A 17,561-nucleotide genomic window follows, 5' to 3' on the forward strand; every position below is an offset into this window, starting at 1 on the left:
AATAAAAGGAATACCAATGAACAGAGTAACTTCAGAAACTTCAATACTATAAAACTGAACAGTTTTAAAGATTGGAGGGGTAAAAAGCTATTTGTATACTTAAGACTTGAATAGAGGATCTGCATGGAAGAAAATTTACTAATGATAGCCTTATCCATACAATGTAACGTATAGCAGGTTATTTTTGTTGGGTGTAAATTTTTCCCTTATTTTCGTGGATAGAACATAGCGCCAAATAATTTCTGCAAATTTAAAAGTGCACATGCAAAGGTATATACAATGTATTGATAAAAGTTATGAATCTGCCAAAATATTTTGTATACCTTATTCAATGTCAACAGCAAAACTTTACATCTGCAAAAATAACCTGCTATACAGTATATATATGTTGTTATCCATTCGTTTGATGTGTTCCAGCTTTTGATTTTGCCATTTGATTAGAGACTTTCTGTTTGTTATTTTATTTGGAGTTTGGTATTTTTTCCCCCTATTAATTTTCATTCCAATTAAACTTTCCTATACAAAAAGTTAAACATGTATGAGTAACATAAATTAAATCCTCCTTCCCAAGGCCACGTTTTTTTTATTTGTTGGTTTACGGATCCGCCGACCCGATTTTGCCGATTTTCAAAATAAAAATAAAATTTACTTTTCACGTTTTTTATTCCCGCCGACCCTTATAAATGCATTATCCCTGAAAAATAATTAAAATTTTCTTTTATTATGAAATGAAATGCATTAATCATTAACAAAGTTGATAACACTTTCTGTTGTGAAAAATAAAACTTCCAATTTACGTTTCTAAAAATAGACAAATCCATAATAACTGACCTTGAAATGTCTATTGCGCAAATAATTTTACGGAACGAAATCTGTGTTTAACACCAATTACAAAATAACTTCGTTTCCCTTATTTGTCATCAGTCCGTAAGATGCATCATCTCAGAGAAATAGACTTGTCCAAATGTGGACTGGTGGAATACATCAATTAAAGTACTGAATATTAACAAATCATTTGAAATTTTCTTGTTTCATAGATAACAAAAAATATCGATCATTGGGAAAAAACCGAATTGCATGACAACTGATTAACCCGATATTGTCGTTTTTCCAGTGGACGAGTCTATTACGTTTTTCGACACGTGTGTTAATTTGAAACATTTTTGTACGACATTTTTATATTTTTTTTCTTTATCAGTTTTTGTGCTTGAAAATCATTATTCACCAAGTTTTCTGGAATTGATTGAGAGCTATGCGAATCTGTTTTTCTTGTTTGTGAAATGACGATTTAATTTCGTCTTTGTCCGTGCAACCCCCCTTTTTTACAGGAAATTATTAAACGATGTCATGCGATGTTCATGATCACTGATCAATAATAACTTAATGTTAAAAAATGATGACAAAACAGCAGATAAGACAAACATTTTGTTTGTAAGGTGAATATGCATATTTTTTCTGTTTTGAAAGATATTTTTTTTCTTTTTTTTTCCGACCGACCGACCCGACTATTTTATGTGAAAAATCCGTAAACCAACAAATTAAAAAACCGTGGCCCAAATAGTTTTACTGGATATTTACCTTTATAATAACTTTGTTCCTCAACAACTCTGGATAAACCAAAGTCTGCCAGTTTTACACAATCATGAGATGAAACCAAAACATTCCTGGCAGCTATATCTCTGTGAAAAAATAAATGCATCAAATTCAATATCATATATCATTAAAGTGGTAACTTATGCTTAAAAAATTTGCAATGATTTGAATCTTCTTTATTTACAATCCATCAATATATGGATGAAAACTGACCAAAAAAAAATCTTTAAAAATCATGCAGAAAGAAAACAATTCAGAATCTTTCTTTGCTGTAGTATTATCTTATAGATGAGTCTGAAATATGATAGGAGAGTATCTTACTCTTAACTCTCTTTCCAAAATGTTTGAGTGAACAATCAAAATAATAACTGTGAAAAAATATAATCTTACCTATGTACAAACTTTTTACTTTCCAAATATGACAAAGCTGTACTTAGTTGACAAGTATATACTAATAGTGTACATAAATCTAAACGAGGACGGTTGTTTTGAAGATATGCTCTCATCTGAAATAAAAGATACATACAATTTATTGAGTATAAAAGACCAAACAGTAATTCCTCGGAAGATATACTCTTAATTTTCAAAGTAAATGAACATAATGAAATATCAATATACAGAAAAAACTCATTATTTTGAAAATAAGTTTGACAGGTTTTGAAAAAAACACAACAAACATCATATTAATTTTGGTGTATGAATGTCTACATAATCTGATTACAATGTAATATTATAAAATGATTTTTTATTTGATCATAGCTATATCAAATTATGAGTACTGTTGAAACACTAGATGCTTTACTGTTTTTCATAATAGTCTTTCTAAAGTGAGAACTGATGTGAAAGGTACTGTGGATTAATTTATTTTTGTGGAAACCAATTTTCATGGTTTGAGGAAAACTTGCATTTTCATAGATATCTAATTTCCTGGTTTTGGCAAAGTCTGCTTACATTCCATTAGAAAATTTGCAATTCATTGAATATCTAAATTTGTGGTTTCCATGTACCAATGAAATCCACAAAAATTGGTATCCAACAAATATCAATGAATCCACAGTATGTAAAAAATAAATCAAACCTCTCCATGCTTTGCCAATTCCATGACAATCCAAACTGGTCGAGTTTCAGAACATATACCAATCAAATGTATGATGTGGGGGTGATCAAACTGCTGCATGACAACTGAAAATACAAATTATATAAAATAAATCTTTCTTATGAAGTAAGTATTTCAAACTGGTCTAAAATATGACAGAAAATTATATAAGGTGTAAAAAAAAGTTATGTTTTCATCCAGTGACAGGAAAATTGGTCATCATGTGCATCGGATAAAGATTTAAAAAAATACCATGAAATCATATTTCAAACATTTATCTCTGCTTTTTCTTATATGTAGAAAGTTCTAGTGTTGTCAGCCATCTTTAAAATCATTGTAAGACACTTAACTCAATAGAAAGTTGAATCAAAGTGACCAATCATTTCATACAAATTAATCTGCTTTACTTCAGATTTTTTTTATTGCCCCATGGTATCTCTTTCCTTTTTTAGCAGTTATACTCTTCTTTATAGCATTATCCTATGATATGCTTTTTACAAACTCTGATGAGTAGAGTCATCTCCCTTACTTCAAAAATTTAAATATACTTCTTTAAACTGAAATCTTTCATGACTAAGTTCAGGGTTTTCCATTCATTTTGGCCTAACAGGCCAAAATGAATAAGTAGGCGGTCACCGGATAAAAGGGGGGGTCCGGGGGGTCTTGCCCCCCCGAAAATTTTTTGAAATCTAGATTCAAAATCCTGGCATCTGACGAATTTTAAGACAATATTTCATGCTTGTTAAATGGGCATATTATTAGGAGAATTTTTTTCTAAAAAATTTTGTCTGCACAATTTTAAGACTTTGAATACTACTATAATTTAAACGTCATGAACGTTGACAAAATTAAGAATTCTGTTCTATTCTGTATTGGATACAAGCAATTTTATTTATTATTATTTAATTATAGATAGGATGCACACTATATTCTATATTATCATGTCTTTTAAGCTTTTGTTTTGTAATAATTTTGTCATTTTGTCATGATATATTTAAGTTGTAATAGAAATACAAATAAAAATAGAATGAAAATCTTCTTGTTTTTAGAACTCGTATAACCAAATGTACTTAGACAAGTCAACACAACATGGTGGGTAAAATTCAGACTATCAAATTGGTTAAATGAAATTTATTTATCTAAATCATCAGAAGAGGAACAATCATCTTCGGAGAGATTATCCATTTCATCAAGTTCTAGGATTTTCATTGCATTTCGAACTTCATTCAATGTCTGTCTGACTTCAGTTTCAATAGTGACAATTTCTGTCGGTGTCTCTGTCTGAACACTTGCATCTTCGAGTACAGGTGCTTTACAAGTCATGGTGTTTTCTTGTACTTTAGATGTAGGAGCTCTGTTTGCTGGTAATCGTCTTCGATTTTTTGCACCAGTCCAGGTTGTTACTGCTCGTTTGATAAGAGCTTCACCTTCTAATGACTCAACAGGTGGCCCGTTTATACATACATGAAGAATTGAGTCTAGCATGTGGCTGGTTAGTCTGTTTCTTTGCTTTGTCTTAACATTTTTTAATGCACTAGCCCCTCTCTCAGGCCATGCATTGGACACTGGAAGTGCCAATGCAACTTCTGCTATAAAAACTATACTAGGATAGAAGTTGCAAAATGATTTGTTTCTGACTAGTTGGTTTAAAAGCCATTCAGTGGCTGTAATTTTGGATTTTCCATCTTTCACATCTTGAGGCATGATCTTTTTCAAATTGTCATTGATCTGATATTTCAATCCTTGCCATTCTGTCAGCAGTTTTTCAGCTTTCTGATTTTTCTTTTCTTCTTCATCATCTTGATAGAAATGTTCTCCCAACACTTTGATCGAATCTTCTCCATACTCTTTAAATCCTGTTTCATCAGTTTTTGGTAGAAGTGTTGGGTCAAAAATTGCAAAAGACGATAAGACTTCTCCACAATCTTCAAATCGTCTATCAATGTTTTTGATTAATGCATCGACATACTTTTTGAAAAGAGATGTTAGTTCATCAGAATCTTTCTTTGTCAAGTTTATTTCTGCACACATATTTGTGAAAGAATCTATATCATTTCTTAAACTTTCAATAGGTTTATCTTCCTCAATAAGTTGTTTCAGCTTGTCCTTTGTCATGTTAATTGCTGGGCATATCACAGAAAAGTTTAAAGAGTCTTTCTGAAATAGTCTTGATAAATCAGCTAGTATTGGCAAAATGTCATTTAAAATGTATATAGCTCCAAGAAACTTAAGACCTTTCATCTTTTTTAAAAGTCCACATGCTGCTGCGTCATCTTTTTCTAACTTACTTAATGTATGAAGAATAACTTCATATTCTGAAAATACTGCTTTGACTGATGATTCAAGACTAAGCCATCTTGTCCTACATGCCTTCTTTAATCTTTTGCTTACAACTTTTTGGGCCTTATCCCCCATGGTAATATTTTTCAATTCCTTCTGAGTTTTTAAGTAAATGGCCATTTTCTTCGGTGAATTTTCAAAGAGTTGCCAAAGTTGACGAAGAATAATTTCCATATTCTTGATAAAACTGATGGACTCGTTAGAATCAGCACAAGAAAGGGCAAGCTTGTGGCATACACAGTGGATGTTTATTAGACATGGATTTTTTTCTCTGAGACGTGTAGCGACACCTGTTCTTTTACCAACCATCACAGAAGCTCCATCAGAGGAGAAACCTGTAAGTTTTGAAACATCTAACTTGTCTGATTCAAGTTCTTCAAGCAACAGACCAGTTATTGTCTCAGCATTAGCAGCATTGTGTTTCTCAAGAATATCTTTACAGGACAAAAAGTTTGTTTTAGTTTCTTCATCTTTAAAGCTGTAGTACTGTATAAAAGTTACTAAATTTTCTTTCACAGAAATGTCTGCCACTTCATCTGTCATCAATCCAAACGCATTAGACTTTCGTACATTCTCTAACATTATTTCTTTCATCACATCCCCCAGAGTTCGAAAAATCTCAGTTTGTGACCTTGCTGATCTGTGTTGAAAGAACTTTAAATGGTCAACCTCAAAGATTTTTTCAATAAACTGCAAGAGTGGAAGTAGTTTTTTATTTGCTACAAATTCTTTCATTAAGAAATATGCTGAAGAAAATACTTGGTTTAAAACAGTGTTATTCACTTCTGTTTTCTTAATAACTTCTTGATGGAATACCGAAACTTGTTGTAATAACTCATTTTGTAAAGCAGCAATATGTAATTTACTTTGCACATGAGTATTTAGAGAATCGATTTTGAATCTTACACTTGGTGTAGAGGCAAATACACTGCGTTGGTTTTGTGGGTGCTTCATCTGATGCTTTTTGCAAACCAAACAAAACATGCCATCATTTTCAACAAAACAGAGCCACCAATTTTTACTGTTAAGCCAGGAGTGTTTAAATTTTTTGAAGATCTGGGAATCAGTATGAATAGTTGAACAGTCAGCATCTTTACATGTAAAAAAGGAATGTACTGCTTTGTTCTCAAATAAATCTTCTACGTTTGTTTTACATTGTTTAAAATTCCACGGACCATAACTCTTTTCATTTGGCATTGAGATATAATCTTTTGAAGATTGAGACTGTTCATTAACAGAACTACTAGTAGGGTGTGTTGCCGTTTCTGTTGAAGATCCTGGCTCAGGTTCTTTTTCTTCACTATGCTGATCTTTATCATAGCAGCTACTTGTAGGGGAGGGTGATTCATCTATTGCATTGCCATTAATGTCAACACAGTCATTGCCTGAAACATATAATAGTAAATACAACTAATCAATCCTGAATAAAGAAAAATTAAATGATGCGGCTAATGGAGTGTGTTTCAAAAAAATATTTATATAAATTATAAACATCATACATGTACCAGTTATTTTCAATATATGTAATTGCTAAATTGCATCGTTCTTTGATTAAATACTGTTTACAACAGTTACTTCATTTATAAAAATATAGAACCTTTAAATTCAAAATACATTTTGTGTTGTCTTTCTGATAAAACTACATCACATGTTGTTTCATCTTATTTTTTATTCTGTATTGATTTGTTATGTCTAAATCTTTAAAGGCTTAAATTATATATACTTACATGATTTGTATTGGTCAAATCCAAAAATAAACATGCAGTTGAAACAAAAAACTTTTTCAAGTCATCCATGCATAACTTAAACAAACAAAATTGGATCTGAAATTAAGTCACACTTTTCATCTCTTCATATATAATCACACATTGTTTTTGAGTGCATTGGAATGATTTCTACATATACATGTATTGGCCCCATTGGCAATAATTCATAATGAAAATTACCATAAAAAAGGATAAAAAATATTTACCTGTTTAAGTATGTAGCCAAATGTTAATGATCACAAGAAGTAACATTCACATTTTTTCTTTATTTCAAAATTAGAGTTTTAATTTACATCTTTATCTTAATGCCCCTCAATTGATATTTTCTAACTACTATTAAAGTCTTAGTTTCATGAGTACAAATGTACATGTATTCTTGTTAAGTGTGACTTAATTTTTCAAAATTAAATTATATTTTTGATTCTGTCAGCAAATTATTGTGCACATATTTGATTTGTAAATATTCCTTTATCGTAGGAATTTTTCCGTATTTGTTTGAAGTGTTCAGGCCTGTTGTGCACATTTAACGCGTGAAAGATAATTTATAAAAGGCATATTTTATTAAAGATGTAAATCAAACATTATTTTGATAGTTAAAGTAAAACTATATTTTTTTTACTAAAAAATAGTTATCAACCATTAAACAGTTAATGTAAAATGTGTGGTGCTAGTGTACTGTAATTATCAGTGTATTTATCATTATACTTCTCCTCATGTTTACAGGAGTTATTGCATATAGGTATCATATCTAAGTTGAAGAAAAGGTAGTGATCATAATCTGTCAGACGTTTAAAAAAGTATAAAGATAAAAAATAATTTGCAAAATATTTATCTCTGCAAGTTCAAAATAAATTTCTGATCACTAAATATGCATAATTATGCAATTTCTTATTAAATTCATGTTTATTTCAATTTTTAATAGTAAATAACATTTGAAGGATAATAAATTTGATTGAGGCTAAACAAGGGGGAAATAACTGAGAAAATATATTTACAAACGCTTCAAATTCGCGGATAATTTATGACCTAAAGCTCAGGTAATAAATGTTAATTAACAGTTTGTTAGACACACAAGCTGTCAAGTGAAGTCAGTAGGTTGTCAATTTAACCTGCAGGTATTAATTACCTTGATTAATGATGAAAATCGATATTAATTATAGGGTCAACAAGGAAATGAAATCAAACACCATCGATCTCTAAAAGGGCAGGACGCCTAGAAAAAGGCACAGGACGCCCCGAAATCGTCAAAAAGGGCACGGGCGCAACTGAAAAAAGGGTGGGCGCCGCGCCCTTTGAAACGACCTAGCTGGAACACTGCTATGTCATCGATTCATTCGCGATTTAAACTATCCGTTTATAAACACAACAGAACAAATTGAAAAACAATGCATGCAAACTTTATAAATTGTATTATCATAAAAATCCACACCTTTGTGTCGCTTTGAGGGGAAAAAATCTGTAATGGAACGTTTCATCTTCAACAACAAACGAAAGTTTTTAACGACCTTGACATGGCATGACTTGCATAAATACTCGATATCTCTCGGGAGTTTCTCTTTCGATGGATAACGGCCGTGTGTTCCGATAGAAATCCAAACCGGAACTCTCAAACGTAAATAAAACTTCAAGAATTGAAGATAATAATAAAGATCAATAAAGTTACGAAATGTAAAATAGTCGTATAAGTAAAATATGCACCCAAATTTTTTAGACTGATGACGATTGAACCGGCCAAATAATTGCTTGAACCGGTCAATTTGGCCGGCGGCCGGTTCTTATGGAAAACACTGATTAAAGTTACTAGCAATAAAGCTAAGTTAAGTTTGGTAATACATATTTAGTTTTCTAATATTTGGATGTGTAAGTTTCCCTGAGTGTAAATATAACAAACTCACATGCTTCCTCTAAGAATTTTTCTGTCATGGTTTCTTCATTTTCTTCTTTACATGTCTTCACAGCCACAGGATGAACTTCTGAATCCTATAAAATAGACATATATCTTATTTGATCCATTTTACAATATTTGTCTTAATTTTTCATTTAATTACATTTCAAAAGTTTCAAAACATCCTAGAAAATTACACTATTGCCTTCTACCATCAACACTAACAACATTAACACTAAGAGAAAGATATCAAACAACCCCCCTTCTCTAATTCACAATGCTAAATAAGCCTTAAAAGTGTACTTCACCCTTCGAAAAAATATGTTAGGTTCAGTATGATGACATTATTTTCTTCTGCAGGAAACAAGATCATAATTTTCACTACTTTTAATTATATGGCAACTAAAGATATAGTATGTATGTTCACAATAAAACTCCCTTGGACATACTTGAAAATAACCCTATTTGAAAAAAGTATGATTATAAAGATAAATGTCTATATACCTTATCTGTCCATGCACCTTTATAGACATCACCAAACTGTCCTTCTCCTAAAACTTCATATAACTGTACAAGATCTCTTCTTAATTCATAGTCCTTGGCTGAAATAATACACAAATAATCATTTCATTTATGCAAGTACAGACATACATTAACCGTTGAAATACACAACAGTAATTTATATAATTACAAACATTAATATCACTCTATAAATATCCAACAAACTTTCTGATAAAAAATGCATAAACAAACTATCCAAGAGCTACACAATTACACATCTCATTAACAATTTGAAAACAAGACTTCTGACAAAGACCTCTGAATATGAAATACAATTTTTACAAAAAGACTCTGTACTTTTAAATAAATATTAGTCATTATTGCATCATGCATAGCCATAACTTTATAAAGCTGCATGCATCTCATAGTCAATATATTACACTATACTCTTAATGTCTAACCAAATGACCATGAAATAGAGAGATTTCATTTAAGATATGTGGGAATACTTATTTTTCAATTTTGTTTGGAGTAGAAAATTATTTCCTTTTCTGTAAATAATGAAATATAGCAAATGCATATATATTTCTATATGTCCAAGAAAGTAAGAGTGAAAACTTTTCAAAAACTGTTCATCAAATGTTAAGTAATCTGGAAAAATGGATAAACAAAAGGTCAGTAAACTCTGAAAATTACTGAAGGAAAATGCACAAGGCGGTGCACTAAAGACATGCATTTCTCATTCAAGAAATTTCACTGCTAGCAAAACACAAAATGCTGGATGTCTTACGAATACTACTTCAAATTAACAAGGAATGACAAGATAGTATATCTAAGATTAAATCGGAAAAAAGTTCGACTGAATTCTAAAGTTTTGAGAAATTGGTCATTGGAATTATATTAGTAATCTCATATATTCCCTTATACAGATTTAGTGAGAAGAGTTATGGAGCATGCATCCTCCCATAATGCATTGTAACTCACACTTCCGCTTCCTTCTTCTGCTGCCACCTTCGCCTAAGTGATTATATGTATTTCATATGTTACAAAACTACTTTTGAAACTGTGTCCTTTCAAAGAATCGAAAGGTCACTATTTCTATTTTACCCTTTGAATAATTTTTTAAATATATATATGTTATTGACTTTCATTCATTATTAAGTTCTTTTTTGTACAAAAATGTGATGATGACTTAACAATTCTATATGAATGAAAACTAGAGGCTCTAAAGAGCCTGTGTCGCTCACCTTGGTCTATGTTAATATTAAACATTGTACACAGATGGATTCATGACAAAATTGTGTTTTGGTGATGGTGATGTGTTTGTAGATCTTACTTTACTAAACATTTTTGCTGCTTACAATTATCTCTATCTATAACAGTAGTTTCTGTGGAAAATGTTAGTGAAAATTTACAAATTTTGTGAAAATTATTAAAAATTGACTATGAAGGGCAATAACTCCTTAGGGGGTCAATTGACTATTTGGTCATGTTGACTTATTTTTAGTTTTTACTTTGCTGTACATTATTGCTTTTTACAGTTTATACCTATCTATAATAATATTCAAGATAATAACAAAAAAACAGCAAAATTTCCTCAAAATTACCAATTCAGGGGCAGCAACCTAACAACCGATGATCCAATTCATCTGAAAATTCCAGGGCAGATAGATCTTGACCTGATCAACAATTTTACTTCCTGTCAAATTTGCTCTTAATGCTTTGGTTTTTGAGTTATAAGCAAAAAACTGCATTTTACCCCTATGTTCTATTTTTAGACGTGGCAGCCATCTTGGTTGGTTGGCCTGGTCACAGGACACAATTTTTAAACTAGATACCCCAATGATGATTGTGGCCAAGTTTCAATTAATTTGACCCAGTAGTTTCAGAGGAGAAGATTTTTCTAAAAGATTACTTAAGATTTACGAAAAATGGTTAAAAATTGACTAAAAAGGGCAATAACTCCTTAAGTGGTCAATTGACCATTTTGGTCATGGTGACTTATTTGTAGATCTTACTTTGCTGAACATTATTGCTGTTTACAGTTTATCTCTATCTATAATAATATTCAAGATAATAATCAAAAACAACAAAATTTCGTTAAAATTACCAATTCAGGGGCAGCAACCTAACAACGGAATGTCAGATTCATCTGAAAATTTCAGGGCAGATAGATCTAAACCTGATAAACAATTTTACCCCATGTCAGATTTGCTCTAAATGCTTTGGTTTTTGAGTTATAAGCCAAAAACTGTATTTTACCCCTATGTTCTATTTTTAGCCATGGCGGCCATCTTGGTTGGTTGGCGGGGTCACCGGACACAATTTTTAAACTAGATACCCCAATGATGATTGTGGCCAAGTTTAGTTGAATTTGGCCCAGTAGTTTCAGAGGAGAAGATTTTTGTAAAAGTTAACGCCGGACGCAGGACGACGACGACGACGGACGACGACGACGGACGACGGACGCAAAGTGATGAGAAAAGCTCACTTGGCCCTTTGGGCCAGGTGAGCTAATAATAGAAGAAAAATGGTCTTAAATTGCCATAAATTTTTTAGGCATTTTTTCATGAAAAAAAGTTTAAATTATTTCTGAGCATAACAATGACTGATGAAAGGTTAATTTCTTTTTTTCATTATTGTAAATATTTTGTCAGACAATATTCCTTCAAAAATAACATTAGCATTACAATTAGCTATTTAGTTTATAATGAGAATTTCCTTTGAATAATCTCCCCTGAACTGTGACAATAAAAACTTACTCATAGGAGTACTGTAGTCCCCTTCTTCTTCCACAATCTCAGCATAGTCAGAAGTACATCCTGTAGAGCATATAATGTTGGTTATACAGTCACAACAATGTACTTGTGCAGCCTCACATTAGTCATATTTTTTTCTCAAAACAATCTCAAAGATTTACTTGCACAATTTCAAATTTAGAAAAGAGGGACCTCAGTGGCCAAGTGGTCTAAGTAGTTACAACTGTAATCCCTAGCCAGTCAACTCTGAGGTTGTGAGTTTGAACCCTGCTCGTGCGGATGCACTCAAATCCAATCTTAATTGACTAGGATTATCAGTTTTCCTATCTGAGGTTGGTGGTTTTAATAAAAACTGACCGCCATGAAATTGCCTAAATGCTGTGCTTAAAAGTAGCTTTAAAACACCATAAATCAAACAAAATCAAAATAGAAAATAAAATTGTTCATAGAAGCCCTATACTCCTTATTCTTGATCAGAAGAGAAAAATATGGAAGTTTGTACAAAGTTAATTCATTAAATAATAATCTAATATACAGAGAACAAAATCTAAGCAAAACTACAAGTGACACAATATGTCATAAAAGTGATGTATTGATTCTGTGATTAATATAATTATATATAATTAATGTGAAAGATCATGTGGCTAACTATCATGGCCATATAAATGGTACTATTAGTCATGGATTATACAACTAAAATCTTAAAAAATATTGATGTGACCATCAAATTATTATGTTGACTTACTGTCATGGCCATTCCTCTGTTCTGATTTACCATAACTATCCAATCTTCTGGCTCTATAACATAAAAAAAATAATAGTGATGATACCCTTTAACACTATGCATGAAATTTTTGTAAAATTTTGAAACTACAAGCTAGCAGGTGGCAAAAACAAAATATCACCATGGCATTAGCAAATTATCCATTGGACAGGATTTGCAAGAACAAACTGTATCAATTATTTCCCCCTTTGAACTTTATTGGTAATTATTATGAGTAAGACGAGAAAAACAAAATCAATTGATAATGGAAGTCAGTCAAGAAATGACAAATCACACCTGGAGTTTGCAAAAATACAGAAATGGAGTCATACCCTACAAAGTAATCTTTAGAATAGCAATTTTAAATTTGAGTCTGATATCTGATGGTTCTACTGATTGGTACATGTAAGAGGCAAACAGTATACTATAGTGAGTGCAATGAAAATGACTGAAGGAAAAATATCAATAAAATTCTTTCTCATAAAAATGATTCTTTATTGAGATCATCATCAGGATAGAAAACAATACATAAAATCATGCTGATGTAATAAATTGGCCTGAAATGTATTGTTTTCTACCCTGATGATGGTGGCCTAGCCACTTTAACATGTTGATCTCAATAAATTAATGGAGCATTCCTTAAAGGACCTTCTACATTTCATGTTTTTACCTCAACGATCCTGCATATCCGAGGTATCCACATTATAGATTCTACTGACAGAAGATTTACCAGGTGTTGGTACACTAGTGTAATTTATTATTATTTTTACTTTTGTACTTAATAACTTATCATGTAAATGTAAGATCTTACCTTGACTTTGGAGTTCTTGGTATTTTCTCATCTGGAAAATAAAGAAAGGAAACATCCTCCTACATTTTTTTCTCTTTTTTCTCATATATCTAATTAAACAATCACTTTAATATAACTTTTCAATAACTATACAGCTATAAATATTATATTAGTTAAAACCAAGCTTGAAACAAACAGAAAATCCAAAAAATAAAAAAGCAGAAATGCATCAATTTTTGAAACATGGAAAATAAATTGAGACTTAAACAGTTAAAAAGAATGTAAGGAAAATGGTGGATCTATATGATACTATAGCTATGAAAGGGAAGACAATTATATAAAAAAAAACACATTTGAATTTAAGGGAAGACAGTTCTCTTAAGAAAACAGTTGTATCACATCTGTAATGCGTCATTTGTTAAAATATCCTTTTCTTTTCTTGTAGGCTTCTACATTAAGCTTAAGTACAGCTCTTTATAAGAACCAGGCAGTGTGCCATATACATGTGATACATGGGGGGTTTCAGATTTTATCTATAATTGGCCTAGTAGAAGCTATATATGAAAAATGCTCAAAAAATAATTTTGAGTGGGAAATTATGAGTGGTTGCCATGGTAACGGACACACAATTTTTTGGTTGTTAAGCGTTGTAAAATCTTTCAAAAATCAAGTAAATCACCACATTTCAGAGCCTGATTATGAATAGAATAATGCATTTTTCATTAATTTTCATATGTAACATTGATAGAACTTGCTTTAAGCTTCATTTTAGTGAAAATTGCATGTCAACCAAATTTGTATTTTTTTTGTAAAACTTGGTGAAAAAATGCATTTTTTCAACTTTTCTGAAATTGGGATTTTTGCTGAATTACCCCATTTTCTCTGGTGTTTTTCAGAAAAGTGCAAATGTGTACAGAATAGTTAGCACTGTAGTTATGAAGTTTGGATACTACTTTACCAAATTTAATAGAAAAATGTGTGGGATTTTTTTTAGTTTTATCACCATAGCAACCGATTTTTTCCTTGGAAACGGAGTTTTCATTTGCAGAATATTGCAGTTTAAGAGCTTAAATGTCCTGAATTTTTCATAACTGATAAGAAAAATACATAAAAGCTAACGCAAACTTTAAACTACAATCGTTAAGTGTTGTTGAGTTCAATAGTTACCACGAACAGACATATTATCCATAGCAACATCCACTAAAAAACTGCATAAATAGAAATTTATGTGAAAAAAATAGATAAATAAAGGGTTCAAATTGGAATATGACTTCATTTTTTGCTTCACTCACAGTCTTGTCTGGGATTTTGTCTTCAGATTGTTCAATAAATGTAATGTCATAAAACATTAGGGTTGGGGGGGGGGGGGGGGGGGGCGTGCTTGGAAAAAGGGGGGGAGGTAAGTTGATTTTTTCAAATGTTGCATACAAGTAGATATTTGAAAAGTTAATTGCGTTTCGTCGTCCGAAAAAACAATGGTTTTCGCACTTTTACTTTATTGTAAGTTAATAGAAATCTATGAAATTTAAACACACGGTTATTTACCTCAAAAAGAAGGTTGGGATTGATTTTGAGAGTTTTAGTCCCTATCGTTTAGGAATTAGGGGCCAAAAAAGGGCCCATTTAGACATTTTTCTTGGTTTACACACAATAACTTCAGTATAAGTGAATAGAAATTTATAAAATTCAAACACAATGTTCAAGAACACAAAAGAAAGGTTGGGATTGATTTTGGGAGTTTTGGTCCCAAAAGTTTAGGAATTAGGGACCAAAAAGGGGCCCAATTAAGCATTTTTCTTGGTTTTCGCACCATAACTTTAGTATAAGTAAATAGAAATCTATGAAATTTTAACACAAGGTTTATGACCATAAAGGAAGTTTAGGATTTATTTTGGGAGTTTTGGTCCCAACAGTTTAGTAATTAGGGACCAAAAGGGTCCAAATTAAACTTTGTTTGATTTCGTCAAAAATTGAATAATTGGGTTTTTTAATATACCGAATCTTAACTGTGAATGTAGATTCTTAATTTTTGGTCCCGTTTTCAAATTGGTCTACATTAAGGTCCAAAGGGTCCAAAATTAAACTTAGTTTGATTTTAACAAAAACTTAATTCTTGGGGGTTCTTTGATATGCTGAATCTAATCATGTATTTAGATTTTGGATATTGGACCATAATAGGTAAATGTCCAATTTTTAAGTTTTGAGTTCTAGTTCTCATACCGCATTTATTCTGGGTCAGAAAACTATGTTTTGTCAACTATTTAATCGCAATCCAAATTCAGAGCTGTATCAAGCTTGAATGTTGTGTCCATACTTGCCCCAACTGTTCAGGGTTTGAACTCTGCGGTCGTATAAAGCTGTGCCCTGTGGAGCATTTGGTTTAAGGTTGACAGATGATGAACTTCATGGGATTGCAATAGCTGGGTCAACCTGGCTTATGGAAAGTCGAGAGATATATGGCCCTAACAAATGTAAAAAAAATCTTAATTTCTTATGGCAGATGAGATGTTGTTCCACCAGCATAAATCACAAAATTGATCCGTAACATAATATTAACAAACCATTAATAGAATCATTTGGTCAAAACATTTCTAAACTGAAACTGAAGTGTGATGGACGGGTGGATATAGACGGACAGGCAAATTGAACACATTTTACGTTAGTGGTGATTTTAAAAATAATAATAGGCAATGGGTGATAGCTAATATCGGAAGTCCAGTATAATGGAATCCTCTCAATATATACATGTAGCTATTAACATTTCATCAATAACTGCTTTGTTGTACTACTATCCCGCAATTGAAATTCAGGATCTCTGAGATAGACAAATAGAATACATCTGCTAAGTTGGAATTGTGTTAATCCCGGTAGAATAATTATGCTATTACCGGCAAAAGTACCAAATCAGAATTATCAAGCAATATAATTGTATCAATAAGGAATCATTCCTTACTATGGGTCGTTCTACATATATCTCACAAGTTCTAGATTCCGATAACATTATATATTGTTGTGTGTGTGTGTTTTAGGGAGGGGGGTTCAGCTGAAGCACACTTCTTATCCTTCTGAAATCCCCCTCCTCTCCTTTAAGATAGTAAACCGGTAAATAGAGGTATCATTTTTAGCTCACCTGTCCCGAAGGGACAAGTGAGCTTATGCCATCACTTGGCGTCCGTCGTCGTCCGTCGTCTGTCGTCTGTCGTCCGTCGTCGTCTGTCGTCGTAAACCATTTCAAGAATCTTCTCCTCTGAAACTACTGGGCAAAATACTTTCAAACTTTAACTGAATGTTCCTTAGGGTATCTAATTTATAAATTGTATCCGAAGTTTTGATCTATCAACAAACATGGTCGCCATTGCTAAAAATAGAACATAGGGGTAAAATGCAGTTTTTGGCTTATAACTCAAAAACCAAAGCATTTAGAGCAAATCTGACATGGGGTAATATTGTTTATCAGGTCAAGATCTATCTGCCCTGAAATTTTCAGATGAATCAGACAACCTGTTGTTGGGTTGCTGCCTCTGAATTGGTAATTTTAAGGAAATTTTGCTGTTTTTGGTTATTATCTTGAATATTATTATAGATAGAGATAAACTGTAAACAGCAATAATGTTCAGCAAAGTAAGATCTTCAATTAAGTCAATTTGACAAAAATTGTCAATTGACCCCTTAAGGAGTTATAGCCCTTTAAAGACTTTTTTCACAATTTGTTCATCATGTTGACTTACTTTAAAAAATCTTCTCCTTTGAAACTGCTGTATCAATTTCAGCCAAACTTAGGCTAAATGAGTTTCAGAGTATCTAGTATAAATTATATATTTTATTTCCTTGTATGTCAAGAAACATAGCTACTATGGCTAAAATAGAACATAGGAGAAAATTATTATAAATATACTACCAAAGTAAGCTCTCGTTTGTGTAAAGTAGGTTGGCAAGAAATCTATATAGAATGAAGATGTTTTATTAATAAAATTATTTTCTCTCTATTTAAATTGCTATCCGAGTTTCTTAAAAAATACTTCATTATATCGAAATGAAAATTCAATGACTTTCTATCAAAGAATCTTG

General features: G+C 31.6%; 1 protein-coding gene across 12 annotated transcripts in view; it reads right to left on the reverse strand.

Moving 5' to 3' along the window:
• LOC134695336 (focal adhesion kinase 1-like) overlaps positions 1 to 17,561 on the reverse strand; it is a 66,505-nt gene that overhangs the window by 16,754 nt on the left and 32,190 nt on the right. For 10 of the 12 annotated variants that reach the window (XM_063556624.1, XM_063556633.1, XM_063556607.1 and 7 more), the window contains 9 exons: positions 13,515 to 13,545; positions 12,686 to 12,738; positions 11,944 to 12,003; positions 10,166 to 10,198; positions 9,185 to 9,282; positions 8,691 to 8,775; positions 2,672 to 2,775; positions 1,984 to 2,099; positions 1,579 to 1,679 (listed from right to left, as the gene is read on the reverse strand). In XM_063556624.1, coding sequence (XP_063412694.1) covers positions 1,579 to 1,679; positions 1,984 to 2,099; positions 2,672 to 2,775; positions 8,691 to 8,775; positions 9,185 to 9,282; positions 10,166 to 10,198; positions 11,944 to 12,003; positions 12,686 to 12,738; positions 13,515 to 13,545 — 681 coding nt within the window. The remainder of the gene's footprint in view (positions 1 to 1,578; positions 1,680 to 1,983; positions 2,100 to 2,671; positions 2,776 to 8,690; positions 8,776 to 9,184; positions 9,283 to 10,165; positions 10,199 to 11,943; positions 12,004 to 12,685; positions 12,739 to 13,514; positions 13,546 to 17,561) is intronic. The other 2 variants (XM_063556593.1, XM_063556579.1) reach the window with 1 other exon arrangement.

Source organism: Mytilus trossulus, chromosome 1 (genome assembly GCF_036588685.1).
Source record: "Mytilus trossulus isolate FHL-02 chromosome 1, PNRI_Mtr1.1.1.hap1, whole genome shotgun sequence".
NCBI classification, from domain to species: Eukaryota; Metazoa; Mollusca; class Bivalvia; order Mytilida; family Mytilidae; genus Mytilus; species Mytilus trossulus.